Genomic DNA, 14578 nt, shown 5'->3' with positions numbered 1-14578 from the left:
CCAACAGCCTCTCCACAAACCATCCTTCAACTTAGGCTGACCGCACTGCACGTATGCAAATTTCCCCAGAACAGCTGATCAGTAGCTCTGCTCTGCTGCCCTCTGCTGGATGATTGCCTTCACTCAAACTCCTCGGGTCCCCTTCGCAGATTCACCTTCAACTTAGGCTGACCGCACTGCACGTATGCAAATTTCCCCAGAACAGCTGATCAGTAGCTCTGCTCTGCTGCCCTCTGCTGGATGATTGCCTTCACTCAAACTCCTCGGGTCCCCTTCGCAGATTCACCTTCAACTTAGGCTGACCGCACTGCACGTATGCAAATTTCCCCAGAACAGCTGATCAGTAGCTCTGCTCTGCTGCCCTCTGCTGTATAGTGGCAATACTACTCATACCATTGCCTCCTTCATGCTCATGTGGACACTCAAGCATATATATACCAGGTGTCACCAGATAGATAAAGAATCTGCAGCCTTTGGGCACCGGAGGGTGGAGATTAGCGAGATCAGTACAGAGAGGCAATGGAAACTACAGTCTCCCCTGCTGCACCTGGAAGGCCCATTATCACCCACTTAACCAGTGGGGAAGCCTCAAGTAGAATTCCTGTTTGCCAACTGGTCCATCACAATATAGGAAACAGTCCTCCACGATTTATACAGGTGATGGATTGAGTATTCACTTACTTGGCAAAGCCAATGAAATCCTCGTGGTTTGTGTTCATGTAGGATAACTCGATGTCTATCAGCAGCATGACCTGATGGATGAAAGGACAGTCACTGAGCCTGAATGATAGGGATGCTGCACGCTATGTAATAAGGGCATCAGAGGGCTGGAATAAAAGGTGAAGGACCCAGCAACGTTTTTTTTTAAACCTGCCGAGCCTTTTAAAAAAACAAATGCATCTAAAATAAGAATCATTGGAAAAACTAAATCGCAAAACAAGAAATGCTGCAATTCCAAAACAAATACATGGTAAATAATAATATTTATTGTCACAGGTAGGCTTACATTAACACTGCAATGAAGTTACTGCCCCGAGTCGCCACACTCCTGCGCCTGTTTGGGGACACAGAGGGAGAATTCAGAATGTTCAAATTACCTAATAGCACATCTTTCGGGACTTGTGGGAGGAAACCGGAGCACCTGGAGGAAACCCACGCAGACACGGGAAAATGTGCAGACTCACAATGGGCAATGACCCAAGCCGGGAATCTAACCTGGGGCCCTGGAGCTGTGAAGCAACAGTGCTAACCGTTGTGCTACCCTCTGGTAGAATGCACAATTTCCCCGGATTAAATAAAATGTAGGTGTTGAATATACGGATCGATAAAAAAACAAAACAAAATTACAACAGACCGAACGGAATTCTCACAAAATAAAAGCAAAATACTACAGATGTTGGAAATCTGTATCAGAATCAGAAAGTGCGGAAAAAAACTATGCCTCATCTTTCCAAATTTGCCAGGGAGGGCAGAGATCAGACAAGGTAATCAGATAATAAGCCATGATTCGCACAGAGTCATGCGAAGAGCACAGAGGTTTATGGTACATGAAACCGTGTGAAAATCTTTGGTATGGACCAAGTTGGATCCCAGGAATCATTGGTCTCAGACACCAGAACCCCCAAGTAGACATGGAGGGGCAGATTGTCGATAAACACATGGACCACTTGAAGAGTAGAGAGATTCTCCAGCAGTCACTGTTCCCATCAAGAAATGTTTCAAGCACCAAAGAACCTGATTGGCCTGTTATAGGTATAACTGACATCTCAGCTGAAACAAATAGCAATGAACTGCCTGTGCCAAAAGAGGTACCTGTTACTCCAGTTCCTGTTAACACTGATCCCGTGGAAGCATCTCAAACTATAGAATTACACCACTCTACCAGAAACAGCAAACCTTCTTAAAGACTGGATTTATAATTATCGAACCCAAGTGTATAGTGTGTAATTAGAATTCAGGACTAAGTACAAACGTAATTGTTTCTCAGATTTGATAGTATTTTCTATTCACCTATATAAAGTAACTTGGTAAATAAAGATTGTTAAAAAAGAGTTAAAGGGGGAGGGATATCGTGATTGCCACTTTAAGACCAGCATTATTGAGTAAGGGTCACACTCTGAACAACCAATCAACTGCTAGGGAAAATCTCTAAGGGGAGGAGTTTCTAAATTAGAAAGAGTGTCCTGTGGACTAGCTCAAATCTCAATTAGAGAGCTCGATTTTTATCATTGCAATTATCCGATTGTCTGTTTCTACAACAGAGGAGCCAAATCGTGGAAGGTTTTGAAAGAGTAAATAAGGAGAAATCATTCTCAATGGCAGGAGAAGGATTGATAATCAGGGTACACTGGGTAAAAGAACAAGAGGCAACATGTGAGGAAAGTTTCCTTGCGCAATGGAATTTTAAGAAATTTGTTCTTGGGATGTGGGCATCGTTGGCTGGACTAGCATTTGTCGCCCATCCCTAATTGCTCTTGAACTGAGTGACTTGCTCGACCATTTTGGGGGGGGGGGGGGGGGGGCAGTTAAAGGTCAACCACAATGCTGTGTGGGTCTGTAGTCGCATGTAGGCCAGACCAGGTCAGGATGTCAGATTTCCTTCCCTGAAGGACTTTAGTGAACCAGATGGGTTTTTACAACAATCAGCAATGGTTTCATGGTTAGACTTTTAATTCCAGATTTTTATCGAATTCAAATTTCACCATCTGCAGGGGCAGGATTTGAACCCGGGTCCCCAGAGCATTACCCTGGGTCTCTGGATTACTAGTCCAGTGACAATACCACTACGCTACCACCTCTCCGGACTGTGGAAGCAGATTCAACAGCAACCTTCAAAAGAGCAGAAGGAAAAGAAACTTTTCAGGACTGTGGAGAAAGCGGGGGTGGGGGAAGAGAGGGTGGGGGCAGCAGAGGGGTGGGACCAATTGGATAACTTTACCATCATGAGCATGATGTGCCAAATGGTCTCCTCCCAGTTTGCATCAATCTATGATCAAGCTTGAGTCCACCCTATGCTGAGCCATTACACAATAAAGACAAATCACTCCGGTCGTTCCGGATTTCATACCTGCTGCTTTGTTCTCCCCTCCCGATCTCGGATGTGAGTGGTCACGATCCGGTCCATTTCTTCCCGCAAGTGTGGGTATTGTCCCAACTGTAACAAAGAACCCGGTAGACAAGTGGAAAACAGGCCAGTACATTTTCCCCGGTAACTTGCAACACTCAAGCAGCTAACACAGGAGCACATTGCAACACATTACGGCACTGAATGGAGCAGTGCATTCAGTCCAATTGATTCAGCCTAGATTCTACCAGCAGCATCGGGCAGTACAGCGGGGCAAAAGTTGAGGCCTATTCATACTTAGAAATCAGGCAAATCGATAGTGGACAAAATTGGAAAATTCAATATTTCAGCATGACTTTATGTCACTCTCAGAGCTGATTTCACCATGCCTGGTAGCTGGACAAACATGAAAATGGTAAGGACTTAAGACATTCTCTTCTCGTCACACCACCAATTTTCCAGATCCTTGACAGCACTGCACCAATTTTCCAGATCCTTGACAGCACTGGAAGTTGTTGGAAGGGAAGATCTGCTGCACAGCTACCATGCCACAGAGGACTGGAGATGAGGCAAGTAGATTGGTATGGGACACACGTTTGTGCCAATTTGTCCCTAATCCCATCAGAAGAAGGCCTGACGGGGCATCCCCATGCTCCAAGTAAAGGAGAAAACTATGTCTCCCCCCCCCCACACACCCTCCTCCTCCTCCTCTCCAGCCATCGTTGTGAGCAGCCGGCTACACAGTCACAACAATGGTGGGTGTAGGGATGAGTATGGAATGAGCCATCTGTTCAGAATTTTAGCTGGAGAGCAGGAGATGAGTTAGTCTGACTTCTGGGGAATAGAAGCAACAATAAAAGAAACAAAATGCAAATTTGTTTGACGGGAATCTAGATGTTCACATCCTATTGTTGGAATGGGGCCATTGCAGCTCTGAGGGCAGCACTGTGGGTATAAACATAAAGATCAGCCCACAGCTCTATCTGGGCTTCGATTTGTTTGCATACGTCAGTTTTATGGAGCAGCTCTGCGGTCTATATTAATGCTGTACTGTAAAGCAATAGACACTCCAATTGTTTTCCACTGGTTATAATTCCATTGAAAACACACACAACATAAGCAAGCAAGCAGGCAGCCATGCAAGCTACAGAGAATAACACTTGGGGATTAATTAGGAGTGGAACAGGTTAGTATACAATGTAAATGACAACAAATAGACGATCGAGATACGTTTTTAAAAAGGCAATGTTGGCCTCACGAGAAGTTTTAGCTTGGGCCTTGGACAATAATGAAAATTTTCTTCCCAAACCTCCGCTTTTCCTAATTCAATAAGGGTTGGAGAATGACGCAGTTTCCCTTTGTTGCACTCAATGACAATTTGTGGAGATGAGGTTATGGGCAGGTAAGCAGCAAAGCTGGGCTCCCCTACATCGCCCTACGCTGGCAATTGCCGGCTTTCTCTTCGCACCGGTAAAATCTGTCAATGCCAATTTGTCTAGCATTTTGGACGTGTCCCCCCCCCCCCCCCAGCCTCCCTCCTTGCAATCCTGTCCCTTCAGGAGCAGAAACAGAATTGGGGAAGGCTTGTCGAATCAGCCTCACGCACTCAATCACATTTTTAAACAGAAAATCACCCTGACAAAAAGGCACAGGGCGAGCAACAAACACTGGCCTTGTCAATGGCATCCACATCCCATGAAACAAGAAAAAGAAAGAAATAATCTCGGACTTTCCGTTCTCCGAGGGGACGAGTCCCATCCTATTCTCCAAAGCTCCATCCCTCACATTCTGACTCTTCCCAGGGCCGGTTTATCTCAGTCGTCTGGGTGGCGGGTTCGTGATGCGGAGCGAGGCTCGTCAGCGCGGGTTCAATTCCTGCTACCGAGGTTATTCATGAAGGTCCCGCCTTCACAACCTTGCCCCTCGCCTGAGGTGTGGTGACCCTCCGGTTAAATCACCACCAGTCATCCCTCCCTCCCTCACAGGGAGGGCAGACTACGCGGCGACATTTCCATTCATTTTCTTACTCATGGTTAACCGTGCACAGATTGCTCAACACTGCACTGGAAATTATTCGCATTTCAATCCGAACCTCATGAGCAGACATTGCTCAAGGAAGGTACCAGTTGAAGGTTTGTGTACTGGCGAGACAGTTCCATAAGGAGTTTGACCGATGGCTTTGAACAAGGGAGCTTATTCTTCTGTCCACAGAGTAAGACCACATATTCAATGAATAAATAGGAGGTTAAATATTTTGTTTTTAAATTTAGAGTACTCAATTCATTTTTTCCAACGACGGGGCAATTTAGCGTGGTCAATTCACCTACCCTGCACATTTTTGGGTTGTGGGGGCGAAACCCACGCAAACATGGGGAGAATGTGCAAACTCCACACGGACAGTGACCCAGAGCCGGGATCGAACCTGGGACCTTAGCGCCGTGAGGCAGCAGTGCTAAGCCATTCCGCCACCCGTGCTGCCACATAGGAGGTTAAATATAACCATCCCACTTTGCCCCCTTTACAAGATACGCCTCATTATTAATTAAGCAGAGGATTACTTGCTGAGATTAACGCACTGATTTGAATCATTAGCGTTTGGCAAAGCAATTATTTTTACAATTGTAATTATTGGATTATGAAGAATGAGAGATTAGAAATGATGAGTTGACAAACATCTTCATTCAACTGTCTTTTGCTGGTATTTCAATGGAGTAATTTGAATATTGAAAATAAAAAGGTTTATCAGTTTCAATGAAATGATACAGGGGGGCATATCATACAAGGCTGGAGGCAGCCATCTCCTAAATCTTTCATAATACCACCCTACTGCAGGCCTTTGCTAGGTAGGTCTGCTCTCTGCCTTGTTGTCCTTCATAGGATTTCTACGGTGCAGTAGAAGGCCATTTGACCAATCGAGTCTACGCTGATGCTCTGAAAGAGCATCTCACATAGGCCCACTCCCCCACCCTATCCCAGTATCCGCATAACCCCACCTAACCTTTGGTCGCAAAGGAGAAATTTAGCATGGCCAATCCACCGAATGTGCTTTGTTCAGTTTTATTCAGAAACCTTTAGACATGAAGGGGCAATTTATGGTGGCCAATCCACCTACCCTGCACATCTTTTGGGTTGTGGGGGAGGGACCGACGCAGACACAGGGAGAATGTGCAAACTGCACAATGACAAGTGACCCGGGGACGGGATCGAGCCCAGGTCCTCGCCTTCATGTGGCAGCAGTGCTAACCACTGCACGGGAATAAAATTGTTTTTTTTTCCCCATGGTTGGTGACCTCTTTTCCCTTTCCCCTCCTCTTTCAAGGTGCAGGTATATAACTCATTCTGTGCAGTTGCTCAGAATCATTAGACAGTGTAACCAATACAGCAGGATATTGATTGGGATATATTAAAATCCTTCACTCAATTACAAATTTTTTTTTAAATCGCCAAGAGGCAGAACTTCCACATTTAGCATCTTCTTGACTTGGATCCAATATTGAACCTTCCAGACAGGAACAGTGAGGGGTTTTGTTTTGGGGCGAGGGCCTTTGTAATGAACCTTTTCCACCGTTTTAAGGCTGGTCACGTTGGGTAAAAGAGCAGGGTGCCTCCCCGACTGAGTTCCATTTATTCCCTGGGCCAGCAGATTAACTAACCAGCCCACCCAGTACCGTCTAACTAACCAGCCCACCCAGTACCGTCTAACTAACCAGCCCACCCAGTACCATCTAACTAACCAGCCCACCCAGTGAGATTATCGCTAAAGTCTCTTTGAGGCAATGCCAGAGCTGCTCATCAACCTGGCTCTGAAGAGAGCTCGGAGTGAACATGGTCCTTGGCAACTGAGCAAAGGCATTGAAGCCAATACAATTCCAGGATCGGTGAGCCTATTCAACTCTTTTACTTCAGAGAATGACAGTGTTAACAGTAATGGCATGATTAGAACTACTAAATTAGTATCAATGTCACAAGAGACTTGCGAGTGTCCCTTTAAGAAAGATTTAGTCTCTTATCATGTGGCTTGTAGCACATTGGGCTGTGGCTGTCAGGTGAGAGGGGTTTTTTTTTAGGTTTCAGTTTGATTGCTTTGGACTGCAGAAGGAGAAAGAAGTGTTTTCCCATTTTTCCCTGATTTCATTTTAAAATCTGTTTCAGTAAAAAGCACATTGGGCGTGGCTAACTGCCTGGGTAACTTTAAAGAGATAGTTGCTGACCGGAAGGAGTTTGTATCTGCTGGTTTGAACTGGATCAGAATTTCAAGAAAAGGTCAAGTCCCATTCAAGGGTTTCGGTTTATGGGATTTTGTTATTGAATTGGAACAGCTAAGGGGGAATTCACTAAATGTTATATACATAGATTACTGTAGCTGTGTGGTATCTTTATGTTTGTAATTGATAAAAATTGAATAAACCTTGTTTTGATTAAAGCACCTAGGAAGACTGCTGAATCACACCTGAAGTGAAGGTTCTTGTGCTCATCCTAGCCAAATTCAACATAAAAGTTATAGATCAGGTGAGCTTCATAATACACTTTGGAGTTTCTATGCCCTGGCCCATAACACAAGGTAAGACAAGATTGGTCAACTTGGCGTTCGTGGATGATAAATTGGGAGGCCGAGGATGCAAGACCTATTTTTGTAAAACCCTTGTGGACGGCAAGCAAAATTCTAAAGAAGGCCAATATTTCCTTTCCAAAGCCACTATAGCCAGAGAGGAGAAGCTGGAAAGCAAAAGACGAGACCTCAGTGTGAAGCAACCAGTTAGTCTAATTGGTGCAATACTGAACTACAGCAGATCAAGGCAACACCGAGGTGTCAGTTAATCTAAACAGTGAGGCTGCAACCGGAGGATTACCAAACATATCCTAACCCCTTGCCCAATGGCTTGCTTGGCTGGCTTAAAGTGCTTTCTCATGAGATGTCAGCTGTCAGGTCGCCTTGATGACCTCCTGAATGGACCTCAGGCTCCTTGTTGGAGCCCAGCGACGAATTGTCAATTGGCAAACACAGGAGAGGAAAGAGGCCTTTCAGCCCCTCAAACCCGTTCCTTATTTCAATTAGACAATGGTCAATCTGCACATTAAATGCACTAACTCGCCCAGGTTCCGCATTCCTTAATCCCTTTACCTAATAAAGATGTATTTTTAATTGACCTTCAAAACATCATTTTTGTTGGGGGGGGGGGGGGGGGGGGGGGGGAAGAAATTTCCACTAACCTTTGTGTAAGGAATTCATTCCTGGCATCACCATTGTATGCCTTACCTCAAAGGGCCTTGTATTCGCAATTCCCCCCTCAGAGGAAATAGCTTCCCTCTTTATCCCATCATTGTCCTTAATTGGCTGAAGCACGCCAATCCCCCGTGGTTGCAGGGGTGGGTTTCCCCACAGCAGATGCATTGGGCAACTGAAATGAAAATCGCTTATTGTCACGAGTAGGCTTCAAATGAAGTTACTGTGAAAAGCCCCTAGTCGCCACACTCCGGCGCCTGTTCGGGGAGGCTGTTACGGGAATCGAACCGTGCTGCTGGCCTGCTTGGTCTGCTTTCAAAGCCAGCGATTTAGCCCAGTGTGCTAAACAGCCCCTAAACTGGGCATAGGCAGGATATTCCTGTCCCGCCATCCACTAGCCCCCCCCCCCCCTCCCCCCGCGCTTGGAAATCCGACACGGACAGTTGTCCCGCCAGCCCCCAACGGGTAGGACCAGAAAAGTCCCACCACGCAATTTAACCCTTTCAGCCCAAATTCAGCCTTGTGTTCTGAGGCACAAGGTTCCTCTTGAATCCAGGTTTTCCTCAACTCCTGTTGATTCAGCTGTTAGGGGGCCACGTGTATTATTCAACGGGGCCCAGGATCAAAGCTACGTAACAGGGGAAGGCACGAGGATCTCCGTGGGGCACGGCATTCCCGGGATCACACACCTGGTGACAAGGCCAAGAGCAGGCCCCATTGGCTTGGTCTGCAGTCAGTGGCATCACAAAGAAGTCGGTGCGGTTCACTGTCTGTCCCTTGGCTTACTGAGTGTGACGTGTTTAATTTAATCACAGGAGGGGGGGGGGGGAACTTCCTCATTTCTACCTTTTGTGACCCAACCAGAAGGCAAGGGTGGTCCACGTTTGTTCTATAGAGTTTGGGTGTAGCACTCCTGTACTCCCACAGGATCCACAAATACCACGCTCGTGTATACTTTTTAGCCTTTGATTTGGAGCAGGTCCCTTCTACAGTGCCTCTCGGCCAGCTGGGGCGGCTCAAGGCTCTGACATACTGGTCAGAGAATGGGCCGCACAAGCTCCAAGCAAATTCAACAATCCGAGTCTGATGGGCGCAACAACGTCGATTCAATATTGAAACGATGCCTTTGTTCTGCCGTCTAAGAAAAAGAAACACTGAGCAAGTTAGACTACCGGCACGGATTGAGCCAGGGGAGCAAGTATGTTTTAAGGAGGCGGAACTGTGGTATCAAAAACAGAAACCCAGAGAAGCAACTTGCTGAAGCCTCACTGGACTCAAAAGACATGTTGCTGGTCTTTTGAGGGAGATTAGCCCTGAGGTGATTAGAACCTGCCTGTAACTGATGGATTGATTGAATGATTCAGGTGGCCGTTGAAGAAAAATTGGCGCACTCTTAGCGGCTGACGTATTTAATGTAAGGGCAGTTTTCAATTTTCTCTCTAATTAAAAGAAGACAATTAATATTGTGGATTTGGAGATAAATATCCAGTTGTTGGCCAGTCAGCTAATAAAATATTCAATAACCGTGAGCAATTTGTAGTAGAAACTGGAGGGTGAATATTAAGTTGAAAGAGAACTTGTGGTAGATAGTATTAACTTGTTGTGTCACAGGATCAAAGAATTTACAGTGCAGAAGGAGGCCATTTGGCCCATCGAGTCTGCGCCGACCCTTGGAAAGAGCACCCCATTTAAGCCCACGCCTCCATCCAATCCCCATAACCCCACCTAACCTTTTGGACACTTAAGGGCCAATTTAGTAATAATAATAATAATAAAAATAATAATAACTTATTGTCACAAGTAGGTTTCAATTAAGTTACTGTGAAAAGCCCCTAGTTGTCACATTCCGGTGCCTGTACGGGAAGGCCGGTACGGGAATTGAACCCGTGCTGCTGGCCTAGTTCTGAATTACAAGTCATTTGTTTAGCCCACTGTGCTAAATTAGCCCCTCATGGCCAACCCACCTAACCTGCACATCATTGGATGGTGGGTGGAAACCGGAGCACCCGGAGGAAACACACGCAGACAACGTACAAACTCCACATAGACAGTGACCCAATCGAACCTGGGACCCTGGAGCTGTGAGGCTGCAGTGTTAACCACTGTGCTACCGTGCCCTTAAGAAACACAATGGCTAAGGACAGCACAAACTCCCCTGCTCTTCTTCAATTAGTACCAATAAGGAAGCTTTTACATCCGCCCGAGGTTGGCGGGTTTCAGAATTCCCTCCATAATGGTGCACCAGCAGTTACAGCCATTTTTGAACCTTAAAACTTCTTTGAAGTTGCAGGGTGGGCTCCACATAGTGGAGGCGTCGTCTCTCACCAGGACCATCCGCTGCCTCCACTTCCAGGCTAGAAGGCCTCCTGTTGACTATCCAGCTTTTAGAGAGCCCCTCCACCATCTGTAATTGATAGCGGGTCGACCCGTTGACCAGCAATCGGCCATTTCAGGGAAAGGGAATCATAGCGGGGTGTGACTGTTTCTGACAGAGTCCTGACTCCCATTTGTCCATCGGCATCCTGACCCAAAACCGTGTCTAGAGCACTTCTACTTTCAGACGTTGGTCTCCAAACGTTTAACAGGAAGACTAGAGGCTGCGTAAGGAATCTAGAATATTACAGCACAGAAATGGGCCATTTTACCCAACTGCTCTGTGCTGGTGTTAATGCGCCAACAAGTTTCACTATCTCACCCCACAACATATACATTTCCACCGTGTGTATTTATTCAACTTTCCCCTTAAATACCTCTAAGCTCTGCATCTCAACCAATCCATGGCTGTAATGACCACACTGAGTAACAAAGCCTCTTCTAGATTCCCTTTGGGATTTATTAATGACGGGTTTTTGGAATTTACCGCAAGTGGAAACTCTTTTTCACCTCTATCTTGTCTAACCCTTTCAGAATTTTAATGACCCCCATCAGGTCAAACCCCCCAAAAAATGTATTTTCTTCGCTAAGCTAACCAGAAGCCCCAGTTTCATTGTTAAGTAATGTCACAAAACGTGTAGGAAGACTCCTGCAGGAAATATGGCTTAAGCTGGCCAAGCGGCTTGGCATAAAAGAGAACAGTTAAAGACCTATCTGTCTCCTGGCTTCTAGAAGGAATGCACAAAAGTGCAAAGATCAGAAGGTGCACAAAGGTGCAAAAATACAGAAAAATGGCCTTCAGCAACTTGGCAAAAAAACCCTAGCACCTTCTCAGAGGTGAAGAAAATGAGATGTCAAAATGCTCAATTCTAGAAATCGCACATGTTCCTTCTCAAGACGCCTCGAACCAATATTAAAACCAAGGGCAAATAAAATTGCAAGTGGGAGTGGGCAATAATGCACTGGAAAAATAACTGTTCACGTCTATAAAAGTTTTGAAACAAAAGGGGTAAAGATTGGCCCAGAGTCTGTCCACTGAAAAATAGCCTCACTCACACAGCCCAAATAAACAATTCAAAAGGTCTAATCCTACAGCTGACATCCTTCTGAGTAGCAAATGAAATCGGAATATTCACCAGGAAATCTTAGTCAGCATTGCCTTAAAATGAAAAAGGCGCCATTTTTACTTTTTTTTTGTTGAGTTAAATAAGTTAATGGAGCAAAGGCGGGGGTCATAGAGAAGGGTTTGACCTTTTACCTTTTCGGTACACTTTCTGATGGTGCCAGTGAGTTCGCTCACCACCATATCTACGCACTTCAAACATGGCTCCTTCAGCTTTTGGATCTGCTTTTTCACTATAGCCTCAAAAGCAAGGTCAGGGGTGAAGAGCCCAGTTCTGCATTGCATCGTGGGAGGAAAATGACAACAAGGAGGGTGAAGGGAGAAGGTGAGGAGCAGCAGGATGTGGGGATGAAGACATGGGGACAGGACATAAAGCAAAAGGAAGAGTAAGACCTTGGTTACCTACAAAAGGCTTTTAAACCAGGGGAGGGAATGAGGGGTGAGAAGGGGGGAAAGGAAGAGAGGGAAGTACGAGTTCCAACCGACAAACAAGTACCCAACACATCGGAATATTGAACGCATAATAAAATTGGGAGCCTTTAAACTGGCGCCAGGCAGCAATCAGCTTTAGGTGCTCAATTCAGAATTGGAAACCAAGTTAACGGTTTCTTGGTTCACGTCAAAACCATGAGGTACGTTTGTCAATAGTGCACAAAATAATTCCGTTGGACCCATGACAAGTGGGCAGAGCACCTCGTGAATTTCACCTGCAAACTGGCATAAGCCTATTTGTGGTCAACAGCCCAACTTCCTGTCCAGTGACACCAATCCCATCACTAGATCTGAATATCAGGGAACACCACTAATTAGCAAGAGCAGGCATCACCCCCATGGCTGTGTTATACTGTCCTCGTTAGGCCCTGTGCAACACCACCTCAAGAGATAGGCGGTGGTACTAATTTTGGCTTCTGCACGTGTGTCATCTACTTAACGTCAGTGCAAAACAGCCTTCCTTTGATAACGCAACCAGCCATTCCCCCTCCTGGAATGTGCCTCAGGTAGTTCAGCAAGATCACAGGGCCACAGTCAAGCTGATTGTGAGCAGGGATATATTCTATTATTTTAGTGCCTTGCTCTGGAATTCCCTCCTTCAGCCATTCTCCCTTTCGATTATACTGAATAATAATCGGCTTTATTAGTATCACATTTAGGCTTACATTAACACTGCAATGAAGTTACTGTTAAAATCCCCTCGTCGCCACACTCCGGCGCCTGTTCGGGTACTTTGAGGGAGAATTCAGAATGTCCCATTCACCTAACAAGCACGCCTTACGAGACTTGTGGGAGGAAACCCACGCAGACACGGGGAGAACGTGCAAACTCCTCACAGACAGTGACCCAATCCGGGAATCGAACCCGGGACCCTGGTGCCGTGATGCAGCAGTGCTAACTACTGTGCTACCGTGCCGTCCTAAAGATGCTCCTTCCGACTGACCAAGCTTTTGACCACCTGCCTAACATCCCCTTGTGGTTCGATGTCAACATTTATTTGATAACATGCCCGAGAAACGTCAAGGGATCATTTACTCTGCTAAAGACACCAAATAAATACACATTGCGTATCTGGCAGAAAGAAGTGGCATTGCTGGGATGTCTGACAAGTTTTTAAGCCTGACTTCTGCTCAGAGGTGACCCGTACATTTAAAATCCCCTTTGTGCATCAACCATGGGCAGTCCACTGAGCAGAAACCCGCATTCGGCCACTCTCAATACTCTCACCGATATTTTCCAAGTCTCTTACAAACTCGCTACATCGAGGGAAGGGGGGGGGGGGGGGGGGGGGGGTTAATAGGTTCTTGTATTTAATGACTCATTTGGAGATTGAGGTAGAATATTGGCTCAGAAAGTCAAGATGTAGAATCTGTCAGGGTGGAGCAAAGGAGCAACACAGGATGGAAAATATTAGTGGCTGTTGTCTAAATGTCTTCGGACAACAGCAGTAATATAGGGGACAGCACTAAACAGGAAAGTAGCATGTAGCAAGGGTGCTAGAGTAATCATGGGTGATTTTAACCTACATATGGGCACGTTCGCGGAAACATTTGTGAATGTCATTTTGGGCATGTTTGGCGAGGTATTTCTCTACGGCCGTGTTGTTGAGATTACGGCACGTATTCAGTGGCACTTAGTTCCAGAAATGTGTCCCCACGTGAATCTCGCCATTACTGGCTGTCTTGCCATCTGATTCACCTGACTCATGCCTCAGCGACATCCCTCACTAACAAGGGGAAGCTGCTTTTAAACACTCCCAGACCACTCACTCCCAGTCAACACACTAGCATGGCAGCGCGCATACCTGCCCCTCACTTTGGCCAGGCTTCTCGAGGCTGTTGATGCGAGGTGGGACTTCCTGTTCCCCCGAGGAGGTCTGAGGCCCAGCAGTAGGGTCAGCAATGCCCCTTCACCCAGATGACCTGTCTCAAGTGAATTGTTCTGGTCAGACAAAATGATCCTTCCCTCTCACTGACCACATGTCCATTGACTTGTGGGATCTCTATCTGATGAGGCAGGGCCACCCGGAGTCATTCCCCCCCCCCCCCCCGCTACCCAAGAGACCATCGAGGAGGAGGGCTCCGAGGAGACCATTGGCGAGTCGTCACAATTGTCACCCCCACCTTCCAACAGCCCAGAGACACACATCTCTAATGCCTGGTCTCTGGACAAGGTTCTCCCAGAGCCGGTGCAGATAATAGGACACAGGAGGGGATCGCAGGCACATTCCAGTGACTGCATAGCCGATTGGAAGAGTCTCAATGCTTCGGTAGCGGGAGAAGGTGCCAACCATGTGGAGCAC

At 46.4% G+C, this 14578-nt stretch overlaps 1 protein-coding gene across 17 annotated transcripts in view; it reads right to left on the bottom strand.

Moving 5' to 3' along the window:
* The window catches only part of LOC119955849 (dynamin-1), a 263367-nt gene that overhangs the window by 133923 nt on the left and 114866 nt on the right, over positions 1 to 14578 (bottom strand). For 12 of the 17 annotated variants that reach the window (XM_038782470.1, XM_038782483.1, XM_038782484.1 and 9 more), the window contains exons 10-12: positions 11920 to 12058; positions 3068 to 3154; positions 682 to 752 (exon numbers count right to left, since the gene is read on the bottom strand). In XM_038782470.1, coding sequence (XP_038638398.1) covers positions 682 to 752; positions 3068 to 3154; positions 11920 to 12058 — 297 coding nt within the window. The remainder of the gene's footprint in view (positions 1 to 681; positions 753 to 3067; positions 3155 to 11919; positions 12059 to 14578) is intronic. The other 5 variants (XM_038782469.1, XM_038782474.1, XM_038782486.1 and 2 more) reach the window with 1 other exon arrangement.

Source organism: Scyliorhinus canicula, chromosome 21 (assembly GCF_902713615.1).
Source record: "Scyliorhinus canicula chromosome 21, sScyCan1.1, whole genome shotgun sequence".
In the NCBI taxonomy this organism is placed as follows: Eukaryota; Metazoa; Chordata; class Chondrichthyes; order Carcharhiniformes; family Scyliorhinidae; genus Scyliorhinus; species Scyliorhinus canicula.
Note: the sequence above shows the minus strand (reverse complement) of the source record. Positions and strands in the feature narration are given on the sequence as shown.